The 15701-nt window shown below is 36.3% G+C and overlaps 1 protein-coding gene across 2 annotated transcripts in view; it reads left to right on the top strand.

The window, feature by feature from the left end:
• The window catches only part of LOC111585486 (ras-related protein Rab-27B-like), a 78049-nt gene extending 66632 nt beyond the window's left edge, over positions 1-11417 (top strand). For both annotated transcript variants that reach the window (XM_055019423.1, XM_023295003.3), the window contains exons 4-6: positions 2891-2994; positions 3181-3304; positions 5608-11417. In XM_055019423.1, the coding sequence (XP_054875398.1) occupies positions 2891-2994; positions 3181-3304; positions 5608-5794 (415 nt within the window). In that variant the 3' untranslated portion in view covers positions 5795-11417. The remainder of the gene's footprint in view (positions 1-2890; positions 2995-3180; positions 3305-5607) is intronic.
• Positions 11418-15701: the final 4284 nt, after the last annotated feature.

The following is a 15701-nucleotide window of genomic DNA, read 5'->3' as shown; positions in this document are numbered from 1 at the left end:
GTAAATACCTGCTAACATGAACAAATGATTCCAACTTTCCAGATTGAAACCAGTTCCCGAAAATTTCTGTCAGCGATGACCGAAGTTTAGTTTGTTTCGTCTCCTTATTTGTAGTTGGAAAACAACACATTTTGTTGGTGGTTTCTTCTATTTTATTTATTACAGTCATGTTGCCTTTACTGCCACCTTCTGGCAAAACTACCTAGCCCAGTTTATTTGATTTATACACTCCTTTACATTTTTGCCACCTTTTAAAAGTAAAAGTTCCTTGTCACTCATATGGAAACACACCTTATGTTATTGAACTGACTAAAAAACAAGACTATACACACAGGTTTTGGCCATAACCAATTGAAATATTGATTGAAATAATTAGAGATGAAGTCCATGTTACAGCCTCTACAGAAATCTGAGACATAAATCCAACATGTCTAACAGTACACTTGATAAAACATCAGATTACTTTGTAGCTTACAGCATGTTTTTTTTTTTTTTTGAGAAAAAAAACATCCTCCTCCTCCTCCTTTATCTTCTGGCTTCTTTACTGTGAAACACTGCTGACTCAGATCACAATACTGTTTGTGTTTGTTGTTGTTAATTATATTCACCACAAAAGCTTCAGCGGTTGTTTGAGCTCGTAATTCAAATTCATGTTTTGTGAATAAAAACAGACCCAGACTACAGAAAATGACCCACCTCTGTCTGAAGTATTGTTACCATGAATAATGTTGTTTTTCAAAATAAAAGCCCCCTGCTGCTTTCATGTTTTTGCTGAGGGGGACATACTGTATCTCCTGCAGCTCCCTGAAACTTACTGCTGTACTTCATAAATTTATCAGCCTGTCTGCTGTGGAAACACCCGTCATATCTGCTGCTTTATCCTGACTGTTTGCATGTTAAATATTTGCCTTTAAGTAATGTTTACTTAGTTATGTTCCCTATTGGTGTCACACTAACATGCATGAGAACATACAGATCAAACAGAAAGTTTATTACATTACTAACTAGAGTGGACAGAAACAGCAGCACATGTTTACTTTTTGTACATTTTCTTCATTTACAGCTTAAACTCAGTGATTTTAACAGATCACTATAAAATAATTGGTCAGTGCTTCTCTGTTTGTTATTTTTTGTGCAATAAGGTTTATATATTGGGTTATTCCATCTCAGATTATCAGTGGCCTTCAGATCGACCATCTCTGATTTATCTAAAGCTTTGATTAATCATGAACTATGAGTATTTTAAATGGTATATATATTTCAAAATAGTAAATCAAGTACTTTCTGAAATACAACTTAAACAAAATTGCTAGTTGACCCCAAAATTAAAGAAGTTAAAAAATATGCCCACATTAATAAACTAACAATCTTATTTATATTTGGAGAACCATTTTAACTTGGATCAGACTATCTACCAATATTTTAGTTTTTGTGCTAAAACTTGTCAAACCGGCTCAATTAGTTCTGAAAGTTCAAGAAAAATAGTGCTCTTTTCATTTATTTGCAACCAAGTATTTCATATTTAAAGTATTCTACATGTTTAGTTTTATACTGTTGTGACCTGCAGCTACATGTGGTTTAGAAAATATCACTAGTTGACTTCTGGATTATCAATATTTTTTGTTAATTCCTGCTCAAAAATGGAACTTTTCATGACGCCTTTAATTTTTTTTTTTGTTTCCATATTTCAACTCAACCTTATTCAGAGTTTATTTGATCTACGTGTCCAATATTACGGATTCTGAATCAGTGACATAATGTGAAATAACAGTGGAAATTTCAGGTTTTTATCTTTAATAGTTCCTCAGCTATTATTGTTCAAACAGACTCAAATTTCTATGGGAGAAGAAACCTGCTCAAAGTTGGGAAATTTCTAAAAAAAACCAAAACATGTATCTACTAAAGTTTTTTGATAAATCAATGAGACAAATCAGAGATGGCTGAGCAGAAATTGCTCTGAAAATTAGATTTGACATGGAATGACTAATCTGAAGTTTTGACCACTTGGGGGCAGCAGAGACAAACTTCAAACGCCAACGATTACATATTAATGGCAAAGCTAATATTCTGAATGTGTTGGCAAAAAAGTTACTTATTTATACACTACTGTTCAAAAGTTTGGGATCACCCAGACAATTTCATGTTTTCCATGAAAACTCCCACTTTTCTCCATGTGCTAACATAACTGCACAAGGGTTTTCTAATCATCAATTAGCCTTTCAACACCATTAGCTAACACAATGTAGCATTAGAACACAGGAGTGATGGTTGCTGGAAATGTTCCTCTGTACCCCTATGGAGATACTCCATTAAAAATCAGCTGTTTCCAGCTAGAATAGTCATTTACCACATTAACAATGTCTACACTGGATTTATGAATAATTTAATGTTATTATCACTGAAAAAAAAGACGTTCTTTCAAATATAATGGCATTACTACGTCAACCCAAACTTTTGAATGGCAGTGTTTATCTAGCAGCCACTGAGCAACATTAGCATTCATGTGGAGTTTTGTTCCTGGTTGTCTGATGAATATAAACAAAATATTTTCTTTCTTTTTGCCTCTGTTTTGGTCATCACCAACCATGGAGGGAAATATCTGAATCTCTGGCAGCTATCGGCTCCATAATGTCTTAACTGTGTTGGTCTTTGGTTTGGTGTTGGACAGGTATTCCAGCACTTTGTTTTTTAGCTCTATTTCTATTTGTACTGTCAATGGAAACAGTTTTTCTGGAGTAGCACCTAGTGGCTGTTGGAAGAACTACAGCTTCAGACCGATCAGTGTGTTTTAATCCCTAATTTAATCTTTTGGTAGAGTTATGGGCCTTGTATAGCAGCTTAGTTGTACATAAAACCAACATGGCATTGTGTTTTGGTGTTTGTGTTGCAGGTTCCGCAGCCTGACGACGGCGTTCTTCAGGGACGCCATGGGCTTCCTCCTGATGTTCGATCTCACCAGCCAGCAGAGCTTTCTCAACGTCAGAAACTGGATGAGTGTGTTCTTTTTTTTATCTGTAGGATGCATTCAAGGTCACATGGAACAAATCTAAAGCTGTTCTGCACTCTAAAATTCTCTAAAATTCCCTCGACGCACCTGTTGGACATTCAGACATGTAAATCTACAGTTATTCAGTTCTACATTTGCACATAATTTGTTTGTTTATTTGCATTATTTTCCAGGCCAGCTACAGGCCAATGCCTACTGTGAGAACCCAGACATCGTCCTGGTCGGGAACAAGGCGGATCTGGCCGACCAGCGGGAGGTTCAGGAGAAACAGGCCAAGGAGCTGGCCGACAAATACGGGCAAGTTTACCATTCATGTACAGCGTTTAGTGCATATGTACTACTGGCCAAAAGTTTGGAAGCAACTTCAAGTTTCTGTTCACAATGCCTTTCTTAAAAACCAGTATGAACTCCGTGGATTCTGGGATGTATTTACTGCAGGATCAGACTTTGCTGTCATTGATATGCACCATTTACAGGAAAATATTGAAGAAATGTAAAGAAAAGGAAAGGAGGGTTTAGTTTTAGAGTTGAGAAGATTTCAGAGAGTCACATCTTCAAAGTTAGGGTTTAGCTCTTTGGCTTTTTAGGAGTTTGCAGACAAAAATCCCAACAAATCTCAACTGTGTCCATATCTCTCTAACTACCACAGAAAGAAACAGCTGAGTAAAGAAACAAGAGTACAGATAAAAATAACTGATAATTATGGTACAATCTATTCTGATGAGTGACTCTTTATATAATAATCATGTTTATTTTGTTGCAAAGTATTCCAGTGAAACCATACTCTAGGTAGACCTCGGATATTTGGAATACTGGAGACATGGACAGTAAGTACAGTTGTTAGAATTGTGTCCCTAATGTCTCCAGTTAACCAGTTTTTGTACCAACAGACACTATTTACAGCTACCTCCTGCACTTTACTGTAACTTTAACTGATAATTTAACTGTTTACATACAGATAGTTCAATTCAACTGGCTACAAGACTTCAGTTTAAGACTGAAATTTCAAAGCTTTCAAATGATTTCAGCCGCGTTCAGCTTCAGTAGACACTTGAAGATCTTCCAGTGTTGAACTTCATGCAATAGTTCACATAAAAACTAAACTTTCTCACCTTTTTTGTTCCATTTTTTTTTAACATTTTCTGGATTTTTTTTCCCACTGAAATTGCATATATTATAATTCTTATTGCACCTATATTGTGAAATGATTGTAAAGTGTCTCTCACAAACTAAGACAAGCAGTGAACCAAAACACACCATTACAAACATGCAGCTATGACGTCTCAAAGATTTCACAACAACTTCCTGTTAGACAAGCTAATAATAGTTTCCTGGAGCCTCCAGCCAACAACACCTACAAAGATTTGTTCCAGGAAGTGATGAACTCTGCCCTAAGCTCAGGTGAACTTTAAAAGGTTCATGAATGTAGCTGTAGCATAACAGATAACATAACAGATTTACCTGTAGAGATAGGACACATTATTGCATTCCATCTATTTTAATTAACTAATCAGGTGTTTAGTCTGGTGATTATACCAACTTTCTGCCCAACAGTGAGTCCACATATTCAGTTATAATGGAATGAAACATAGAAAAGCTTAATGAAGCAGAAAACTACAAAATGTTTTTGGTGTTTTGACTTCATACATGATTATATCAGTTAATCTATTATTTAACTTTTCTGATTAACTGTTTGTGGGCTCAAACTGATAGTTTAGCTAATTTTACTAACTTGGCTACAAGCTGTGAAAACCCGACTGTTCCACTATCAAGTTTTGAGAACCTGCTGCTTTTGTATTGCAAGAAATAGGTTTGATTTACTTTGAACTGGATGATGTTGGAAGACTGGGAGCATGTCATAAGATACTGATACAGCAATACGGAATAAGATGCTTTATTGTCATTGCATTCTAATACATACAACACTATTTTGTTGGCTGTCTTAATTTTGCAACAGCATGAAAAAATGACCTAACTTTAAGTGCCTTTAAATGTGTTTTTTCCTTTATGTTGCACACAGTGATATTAAGACAAACATAGCAGTGCTTAAAGTTGACATTGTGCAAGTTCCATTAGATTTTTTGTTTAGTTCAGACTTTATTTATGCCAAATAGCAACTAATTTGTAGGTTTTTAATGCATGTTACACACCAATGAGCCATAACATGATGATCCTCTCTGTCTGATGTAATATTGGTTCTTTGTGTCCTGCCAGAACTGACCTCAGTGGTATCAGGTGTTTTTAGTTTTCAAAACGCATATTTTCCATTTGGCGTTTAATTGCGTGGCGTCTTAGTTTCAAGGAATGACCATCTTGCATTTTTTTTCCCACGATGTAAAATGTCAAATGTAAAAAACTCACCGAAGGACAAACGTACGCCGATTGTCACATAACCGTGTTCCTTGGCGGAGTAAAAATACAAAACTAAACACATAGAAAACTTTAATTATGAAATACTTGGTGGAGATGGTTTGAGATGAAATGACCTAAAAGAAAATCAGTGCTAAAACTGTTCTTGATGAACCAAAACTCTCTGAAACCTTCTACTCTTGTGAACCTTTTTTTTAAAAAAAAACATATTTCGTTCTTGTCCCTAACAGGATCCCGTACTTTGAGACCAGTGCGGCGACGGGGGCCGAGGTGGACAAGGCGGTGATCACGCTGCTGGACCTGGTCATGAAGAGGATGGAGCAGTGCGTCGACAAACCTCCGGCCGATCCAGCCAACGGGAACGGAGCCACGAAGCTCGGAGATGCACAACCCAACGAGAAGAAATGTGCATGTTAGACGAAGACGGCGAATCAGGACAACCACCAGTCAGCGCTCCTCCTCTGTCTTCTGTCACACTCCCTCCTTCTTTTTACTTTTTTGATAGCATGTTTCTTCACCTTCACTTTCTTCTCTTTGAAACTAACTTCAAGCCACCTTCTCCTCCCTCTTTTGGCTCTTTTTGCTTCCCTTTATTCTACTTTGTCCTTGCCAAAACTGTCACTGAAACAACTTTACCGCCCTCTAATGGACATTCGAGGTGATGCAGCCTCAGCTCTGTCTGCCTTTAGGAGGAAATGAAACCAGGAGGGGACACTTTCATCACTGTCACACACTTTTAATGTTGAAAACATGCAGCCTGGGAATTAAGCTCCGCATGCTGCCAGTTTCTCTGCTCGCAAGTGCTTTGAATGATTTAAACAGACCTAAACGCTCAAAAAGACATGTTTAAAAGTTTAATTAGGAGGTAAATATTCAAGTTTGTGTTAAATCTGGACCATGAAGTGTTTAATTTCAGGCTGCGTGTCTTTAAATTCAGTCACGGTCCTCTCCTGAAGCTTTTCCTCCTGGACCAGGTTGAGGAATTGTGTGACCAATGTATTTGTATTTTTATTTTTTTCCTCTTTTTCACACTGTGTTCTATGCTGTACCTGTACTGGCCACATGTGGCGATTTTTCGGTGTTTAGCTGTTCTTTGTTTGTTAAAAATGCACTAAACGGTGTGGGGTTTGGTTCAGATTGGTTTCTTTTGTCTGCTTGTTAGCTTTTCTTGCTAACTTTAGCATATATGGATCCACAATGAGCCATGCGAATACATATTAAGCCAATATTTAACTTTCTGTTAGTGATAAATAAGAATATACAACACTACCTAAGACACAATGAACAGGAGGTTTTTAGTTCATTCTGCTAAGGGCTACTCGCTAGTCACGCAGTTATCAGAATAGTTTCCCATCGCTAACTTCCTGTTTTGATTGATTTACAGAGTTTTGACCAGCTAATGTAGAAGTGTCTGCAGTTATATTCAGTGGCTACTAGCGGGATGCTAATTTTAAAAAAAGTGGCACAGTATTTTTGAGTAAACACAGTGTTTTAGCAACTTTCAAATAGTCACAGTGTGAAGATATATAGAGAAGTTCAACAGAAAACTTTTTAAAATAGTTTTTCCACATCAACACAGTATCTTGCAATCAACGGCTCTTTCCGTCTGAGATTAATGTGGCTAAGTTCTTGCTTTATGTGGCAATACTTGAAGATTTCTGTAACTTTTTGCCAAAATGTCCAGTTTTTCAGAGCAAAACAACAGAATGTGACAAGCTAATGTAACCTACCCTACTATGCATTTCTTTGTGGGTAATAGAGAATTACCATGCAATTATTTAGAAAAAGTATTGTTTGGTTACTTTATGCTCTTATATTCCATCTAAAACACCGGACACTTTTATTTTAGGTTGACTTTCCATTGCAAGAGCAAGGTGGAACTATTCTTGTAATCAGATATTTTGCTTCTTCTGTTATTTTGACTATGGCCTTCAAGTCCAAGTACGTCAAAACTACTAAAAAATAGTAGTTTCTGGGTGCAACTCCAGTTCTATGGGCACATAGGAAAGAGAGCAAAGGAGAGTTTGGTTGTGGCTTTATGTGCCAAGTACTTGAAGTTTTTGCTAAAGTAAAGATAATACGTCCAGTTTTTCATAGCAAAACAACAGGATGTGATAAGTTAAGCTAACGTAACCTACTCTATTATGGATTTCTTTGTGCGTAAATAGAGAATTGCCATGTAATTAATTAGAAAAAGCATAATTTCGTTACTTTATGCTCTTATATTCCATCTGAAACACCAGACACTTTGTTATTTAGGTGACTTTCCACTGCAAGAGCGAGGTGAAACTGTTCTAGCAATTGAGCTTTTTGGTTCTTCTGGGGTTTTTTCTATGGCATCAAGTCCAAATGCGCCAAAACTAAAAAAAAAGTAGTTTCTGGGTGTAACTCCAGTTCTGTGGGCACGTAGGAAATAGAACAAAGGAGAGTTTGGTATTTTACCCTATATGGTGAATTTTATGTACATCAAGAAGGAAGAAAAATGGCGCTTGTTGTCATCTGTTAGTTTAGCCTTTCCTCCAAGTTTAACCAATCACCATCAAGAACCTCTTACTCTCCTGCAAAAGCAACCCCTAAAGAGGTTCTACAGGAGTGGTTCCTGAGGTGAGAACATGCAAATAGGTTTAAAACTACTTCACTTAGCTTTAGTTAGCAATCTGAGTATACTTTGCTGTATATACGTTGCACCTTCACGATGAAGACAGACTTGTTTGATTGCAACTTTGGAGATAAAATCCTTATTGTAGGACCAGTATGGGTACAGCGGGACACGTGCACTAGAGAAAAAAAAGCCAACACTGTATATCATTAATGGTGTGTTTACCAGGATAGACGTATTGTTTCCAAACTGATCTACTGCCTTGGCTTTTAAAGTGTTATTCCACTTTGGTGGGACTAATTTCAACGTTTGTTGGAATTTGAGACGTCAACTAAAAATGTTAGATGTTCTGTAGACGGATTGTCGCCATTTACCTGGAAAACAAATGGTAATTCACAGCTTAAAAGATAATGCCTATTTTACAGAAAAATATCCTTTATACCATGAAAATAATAAAAAATATTAGATGTAAAGTCCGTCAGGTGACATTTGATCTTCGGTTCAGCTGATTTTTAGATTCTGACTTCTCTCCTTTCAACAGATAATCTCACAAAGTGGAATATGGCTTTAAGGCCCCATAATGTACATGACCAATGTTGTTAGAATATACAGTGACCAATTATTTATATTAAAGAAATGTAAAACATATTGTCATTTTTGTTGTCATGCTTTCATTCTGGTCTTTAAATCCTACAGTCCCATTTCATTTTATTTTAATGTTAATGTCCGTCGAGAAACTGCATTTACATTTGTCATTTACGTTTCTTTGCTTTACTTTTTTTAAGCTCAGCTATTTTAATTTACCCAAAATTGACAATTTTATTTGACAAATGTCTCTAATGTAGTATTATAATTCTTCTAAAAAGTACAGTAGAAGACCTTTTTATTAAGTTACTACATGGACGAACTTATTGTTATGATTTGAGGCTTAACACCATTAACGATGACTTAAAACTTGCATTTTTTTCCCCCATCAATGTACACTCCGTAACCCAAAACACTGAAATTGTGTTTTTTTGGGATTTTATTTACAGTCTACCACTTCCTAGACATCCCATTGGCAGCATGTTTTTCTGGACAAGTCTTTAGAGTATTTGCACACCAGGATTTGGGAAGTTTGTCCCATTTTTCCTCAAAGATCCTCCAAAGATGCATCAACTCGGACTGGATCTTTAGGTGTCTCTACAGATGTTCTCTAGGGTTTAAGTCTGGGCTTTGATTGGGCCACTCAAGGACAGTCACAGCTATTTTCATCCGCCTCTCAGTAACCCTGCCCTTGTGGCTGAGAATCACCTCTATGACATGATGCTGCACCACCATGCTTCACTGTACAGATGGCATTATCCACCCATACCCCTCTTTGGCTCACTTAGTGACCAGTATCTCTGCTCTTGCTGCTGAGAAGCATCGCCTAGGCATGATGCTGCCGCCACCGTGCTTCACTGTATGAATGGTGTTACCACCCTTACACCGACAAGATGCTCCTGATACATGCCTTACCACAAGATTTGGATTGAAAGGTTGCTTTTTTGTCCTGCAGTATTAATTCCGGTACCTTTACATATACTATATATGTCCAATCTGTTAAATGTTCCATTGGTAGGATGTAATTAAATTCTAGATGTCAAGGATTGTTAAAGCAGTTTGCAAAACAGTTTGTAGATGCTGAACACTTTCCTTGAATCAAGTCACATTTTGAGATTCACCAGAGACAAGGGAAATGCTAAATTTGCCTGCTTCCAGATGACAGATAAATAATTTCCGTGCCGTTTTCCAAGAGGTCAGCAGCAATGTTAAGAATAACGTGGCTCATGAGTGGCAAAAACCTGCTTGCTAGTCTTAAAATTTTTGTATTTTGGTCCTTCAAAATAGCATCACAGAGCCAAATGTGCCAAATAAATAGTTCTTGTTTTGGGAAAAAAAACCAAACTTCACCCTACTCGACACTTCAATGTTTTAAATATATATTTATGAGCTCTTTTAAAATTTGAAATCCAACCAGTCACTTGCCAACAGCTGATCTCAGTGCCAAATTAACTAATTTCCAGGCTGCGGTTTGATTTCCGTCAGTAGCGCTGAAATTTGGCGCTGTATCCAAATTTCCAGAAAATCCTGTATCTTTATGGGTTGTTTGTACCATTTTCAGCTGATTATCTATAGATTTTGTTTGTAAGTTATGTATTATTAAAAATACAGGTCATATTTGGTATTTTTTAAACAGCTCCCAAAGCAGCTTAGTGACGTTCTCATAATGTGAAGGTTATTAATTCATGAGGAAAGTGATATTTCAATCCAGCTGTGACTTTTAAGACTTTGTTTAATTCCGCATTTTACCACTAGGGGGCAGGAGACCGAGCTGAAACACAGCAGTGGTATATTTTCACCTTAGGAAGCTGTTATTTCGCATTAGCAGCTGCCTGGTTATATTTTCGACAGACGCGTTGTCGTAGTTTTTGGTTTTAATCCAAATATTTAATCTCCTTTTCAGTTTCATGGAAGCGCTGAGACCATAAAACCAAAACTACGGGCTAAAAGAGGCTAAAAAAAAAGCTCCTTATCATGCTGCAAAACTCTCTGTGGCTTCACTACGAGTGTCAGTTTTGTTGCTAAAAATTTATTGATTAGTGTGGCTTTAAAATGTCATATATGTCCTTAGAGTTTGTATAAATGTGTTGATTTTATCCAAGCTGCTAATCAAGTGTTTCAGTTTTTGAAAAGTTTCCCTGTTGTTGGTTCAGAGTTTAGTGAAACTAACCTTTGATCAAGATGACTAACACCTAATTTGGGTTAAATGTTGCAAAATATCTCCAGTAGTTTAAATAAATTTACTTTGCAAAGACTAAATTTACAACTTGGATCAACTTGAGACAATCTCCAGAGGCAATTTGTTGGCTTTTCTTCATAAGTTGCTCATTATCTTTTCACACATTCGTCTTCAGTTATTTTTCAATGTGTTTTTATTTCAACACCTCCATAATTCATCTTGAATGTAGGTTTTTGGATTCACTTTGAAAGTTTACACAGTTTGCAGTCGTGTTGTGCCTGTTCTAATAACTCCTCTGTCTGATCCTCTGTAAGGTTTGTGAGCTACTGAATATTTTAATGCATTATCTATTACAGATTTCAAAGCAGAGACAAAAGAGGAACAGAAGTCTTGATGTTTTTAGTTTTTTCCTTCTTTTATTTTTTGTGTCCAATGTATCAAAACAAACGAATCAATCCGAGTTACCTCTAAGAGCTTTTATTTTTGGAAATCCTCTGTGTGTGAACTCTCTGATGCCTGCGGTTCATATCGTTTGTTCAGTTTTTCCACTGTGTGTCTCGATGCCTGTGTGTGTTTGTTGCACCGTTAGCATGTTTGACACCTCGAGAATGGAATGATCTGCGATGCGTTTCAGTGTTTCTGATGCCAGAGCTGCAAATAAATCTCTCTTGGTTTTATTATGCGTTTTTCTTTTGCAGAAATGTCTGCTTGGACTTGATGCGGATGGTGGATGCCGTGTTTTTAGAGTTTTAAAAGTGACCGTGAACCTTCTCTGGGTCTGACAGCAGGAATGTTGTGGTGTTTGTGTCCTGAAGTCTGACAATCGTTTTTTAGAATTAGAATTTTAAAATTTTATAATTTTAAAAATTCCTCTTATTATTTGTTGGACGACATACTACACTATGAAGTTTTTTCAAATCTTGCACAACATACTAACCTATGACATTTTTTGATATTTTTGATGACATACGACATTATGATATTTTCACATTTCGATTTTCTCAACTATGACGTTTTTATAACATTTTGGACGGCATACTAAACTACGACGTTTTAGTGACATTTTGGACGACGTCCAAAATATGAGAAAAATGTTGTATGTCGTCCAAAATGTCACAAAAATGTCATAGTTTAGTATGTCGTCCAAAATATGACAAAAACATCGTAGTTTAGTATGTCGTAAAAAATGTCACAAAAACATCATAGTTTACAAAATTACAAAAAGGAGACACAAAACAATGACAAAGAGATTCAGTTCAACTGAAATCAGACACAACATGACTACAAATACAAGCAAAATTACAAACATAGACACAATCCAACTACAAAGAGACACAAAATAACAATCAGACACAAAATGACTACAATGAGAGAGAAAATGACTAAAAATAGACACAAAACAACTACAATGAGACACAAATCAACTACAATGACACACAAAACAACTACAATCAGACACAGAATGACAATTACAGGAAAAATGACCAAAAATAGATGCAAAACCACTACAGTGAGACACAAATCAACTACAATGAGACAAGTCAGCTACAATGAGAGAAGAAATGACTAAGAACAAACACAAAACATCTACGACAGGCTAAACAGCTACAATAAGTCACAAAACAACTACAACAGGCAAAATGACCACAAAGAGCCGCAAAAAAATCTACAATGAGACACAAAACAACTTCAAAGAGATGCAAAACAACCACAATCAAACACAAAATGATGACAATAAGAGGCAAGATGACTGAAAGAAATACAAAACTACAATTAGACACAAAACACGGTCCGTGTATATTTTTGCAATTGGATTTTCCATTCTGAGTATTCTATATTCCGTTCGGGTATTGAAAAACAAAAAACGAGTGGTTATTTTATTTTCATTTTAAAATACAAAAAATAAAATTGAAATACAAGGCGTTTTTCCTTTTCATGATCAAAAACGGATATACGAAATTTTAGAAATGCTTTGATTTTCATTTTATATGTAGAATAAGAGCTCCTTTATTTGTGACTTCCACTAAAAAAAAATGATGAAAATAAGTTTGCCAGGGTTCTGACTGATAACAGATTATTAAATAATGAAAATAATCCTTTAAATATTCCTTTAAACAATCCTTTTAGGTCTACATTTCCTTAACACTGACTTCTTGGTAAATGTACAAGTATTTTGGGTGGAATATACCATTAAGCCCAATGTTCAAGGGTTTTTCTGGGAATATACCATTAAACCAACCTTTTAGGTAAATGTTCCAGGATGTTGGGTAGAATATACCATCAGATCAACCTTTTAGGTCTACATTGGAAGATTTTAGAGTAGAATATTACTCCAAACCATCCTTTAGGTCTACATTTAAGGTGGAATACTCCTTTACACCAAGACTTTTTGGTCTACATTGAAGGATTTTAGGTGGAATATTCCTTTGAATGAACTTTTTAAGTTTATGTTCAAGGATGTTGGGTGGAATATACCATCAGACCAACCTCCAAGGTCTACAGTAGTGAATTTTAGGTGGAATATACCATTAAACTCACATTTCAGGTCTACATTGGAGGATTTTAGGTGGAATTTTCTTCCAAACCGTCTTTTAGTCTACATTTAAGGATGTTTAGGATGGTATATTCTTCCAAACCAACTTCTCAGGTCTACATTTCAGGTGGAATATTCCTCCAGACTAACTTTTTTGGTCTACATTGAAGGATTTTTTTTTCTAAACCACCCTTTCAGGTCTATATTTGAGGTTTTAGGTGGAATATTCCTTTTAACCAGCCCCTCAGGTCTCTTTGAGGATTTTGGATGGAATACTCTGTTAAACCAACATTTTAGGTGCATGTCCAAGGATTTTTGGTGGAATGTTCCTTTAAGGTGGATGTTTGAGGACCTTGTAGGTGGAATACTTCCTGAAACCAACCTTTTAGGTCAACATTCAAAGATTTAAGGTGGAATATTCCTTTAAACCAACCTAAATGTCATGTTTTGATCATTATCAAGTGAGAAACCTCAATCCAGACTCCTCATAATGACGTTTGAGATTTATGCTGCTGTTATTTGTTTAGTCCAGACTAAATGACAGAAATCCACAACTGTAATTTTATTTCAGGACTCGGTTATTAAATGTCAAAACAATCGATGTGACTGTAAAAACTCAACAGCTTTACAAACTCTAAGATTAAACTCTCCACAAGGATCCAAAATAAGTTGGACTTCTACATGAGAGCTTTAATTATTCTTCATCTACTTCCTGAACAGTTTGGTCAATAAAAAAGACAAAAACTAATATTTTCAGTTGAACTAAAGACAGACTTTGTGATTTTTCTGCTCACATGTTGTGTTGTTGTAAACTTCCTCTTTCTAATAATTATCCTCCTAACCCCCTGGAAACCAGCGTTTGTCCTGTTTTTGTGTTGCTCCTCAGCGACCCTAGACAGCCGGGTCCTAATGTTTTTTCAGCAACACACCATACTATGACGTTTTTACAATGAGGTTCTACTATGGAACCAGTTTGACATGTTCAGGTGTTCTTTGTGTGAAAACTCAGAGATTTCAGGTATCAGAAGGTGGCTTTGAACTTTCTTTAACTTTCTGCTTCAACTTTAAACTAAATTTTCTTCACTAAGCCAGCCCTCTGGACTTCCAGGAAGCTGTGTTCCTATTGGCTGTCCAGGTGGCTGCTTGGTGTTACCAGGAACACCTGAGCAGCTCAGTGTCTTCCTGCTTTATTTAGCTGCAGACAAACATTTCCTCTGCTTCACTTCACCACTGAACAGGGTTTGGCTCCATTACTTTAGTTTGTTTTTTAGGCGTTGGCTTGCAGCTTCCAGCAGTAAAATCATCTTTAATGTGTTTCTTGGTGTGTTTTAGGGCTTTGTACTGGATAGTTGTCTTGGTAAATGTGGTTCTTTAGCCACAGTTAGCACATGGTGCTAATGTGTGCAGTGATTAGTGGATTTGGTGCAGTTGTGTCTTTATCTTGGCTGTAGTGAGTCTTCAGAGTTTTTTGGTCAGACACATTCTGTATTCTTGTTTGTGAACCAACGTTGGTTGTCCAGAAGGTAAGAGTTCCTGTCCTGATTCTCTGTTCTCAGAGGTTCTCTGGTAGGCTGCAGGAGAACTTTAGCGTTTAGGTTGTACTAGTTTGGTTTTTGTATGGTTTCATTTGGACGACTATCTTGAGGCTCCTCCATGTGGTTTAGTGAGGTTTTCTGGAACAGTTCTACAAAGCAACCTGCAGCAGAAGAGACTTTGAGAGTTTTTAGGAAGTTCTGGAGACCAGACTTTAGAGCAGCAGAAACATTTGTCAGCAGTTTGAGCAGGAGAAGGTGAGCTTCAGAGTAGAAATGAGACGGAAACCTTCTTGACCCGTGTGGTGAGGTCCTGTACCAAGAGTTTGAGCAGGTTGTGAAGAGTCTGTAGTTCTTTGGTCTGAAAGCACAAGAAGAGTCGACTCATTAAAGGAGAAAACAGGAGATATTGTTGGTTCTTCTGTCGCTCTGCAGTTTCCAGTTTCCTTAGACTGAATATCAAGTTTATATTTTAAATGATTTACCATGTGAGCCCAAGAAGACTTCAATAAACTCCCTCCATCCCCTGAACACAACAGATTTTATTACCATGTTAAATCTTTTTTTAAAAAAATGTTTTTGAGTTTTAATCATAGTTTTAGCAGTTTTTTTCTCTTTGCTTGTTTAGTTTTGTCATCTGTGTGAAAGGTGCTAAACAAATAAAGTTGAGTTGATAAACTGAATAATTGACTAACTCATGATTGTGACAACAGAAGTATTTTCATTGTCATTTAAGGGTTTATTTCATTTTTAAGGTTGGGGTTAAAATCTTGACAGAAAAAACAGATTAAAGACATAAACTACATAACAAAAAGCAATTCAATCAAAGGAAAAAAAAGTAATACAATAAAACTTTTAAAAAATTTTGTTTAAAAAGTATTTTTTAAATGTGTAAT

The sequence above is a fragment of the Amphiprion ocellaris genome, chromosome 17 (assembly GCF_022539595.1).
Source record: "Amphiprion ocellaris isolate individual 3 ecotype Okinawa chromosome 17, ASM2253959v1, whole genome shotgun sequence".
In the NCBI taxonomy this organism is placed as follows: Eukaryota; Metazoa; Chordata; class Actinopteri; family Pomacentridae; genus Amphiprion; species Amphiprion ocellaris.
The sequence above is the reverse complement of the archived record's forward strand: the minus strand, read 5'-3'. Positions and strand labels throughout refer to the sequence as shown.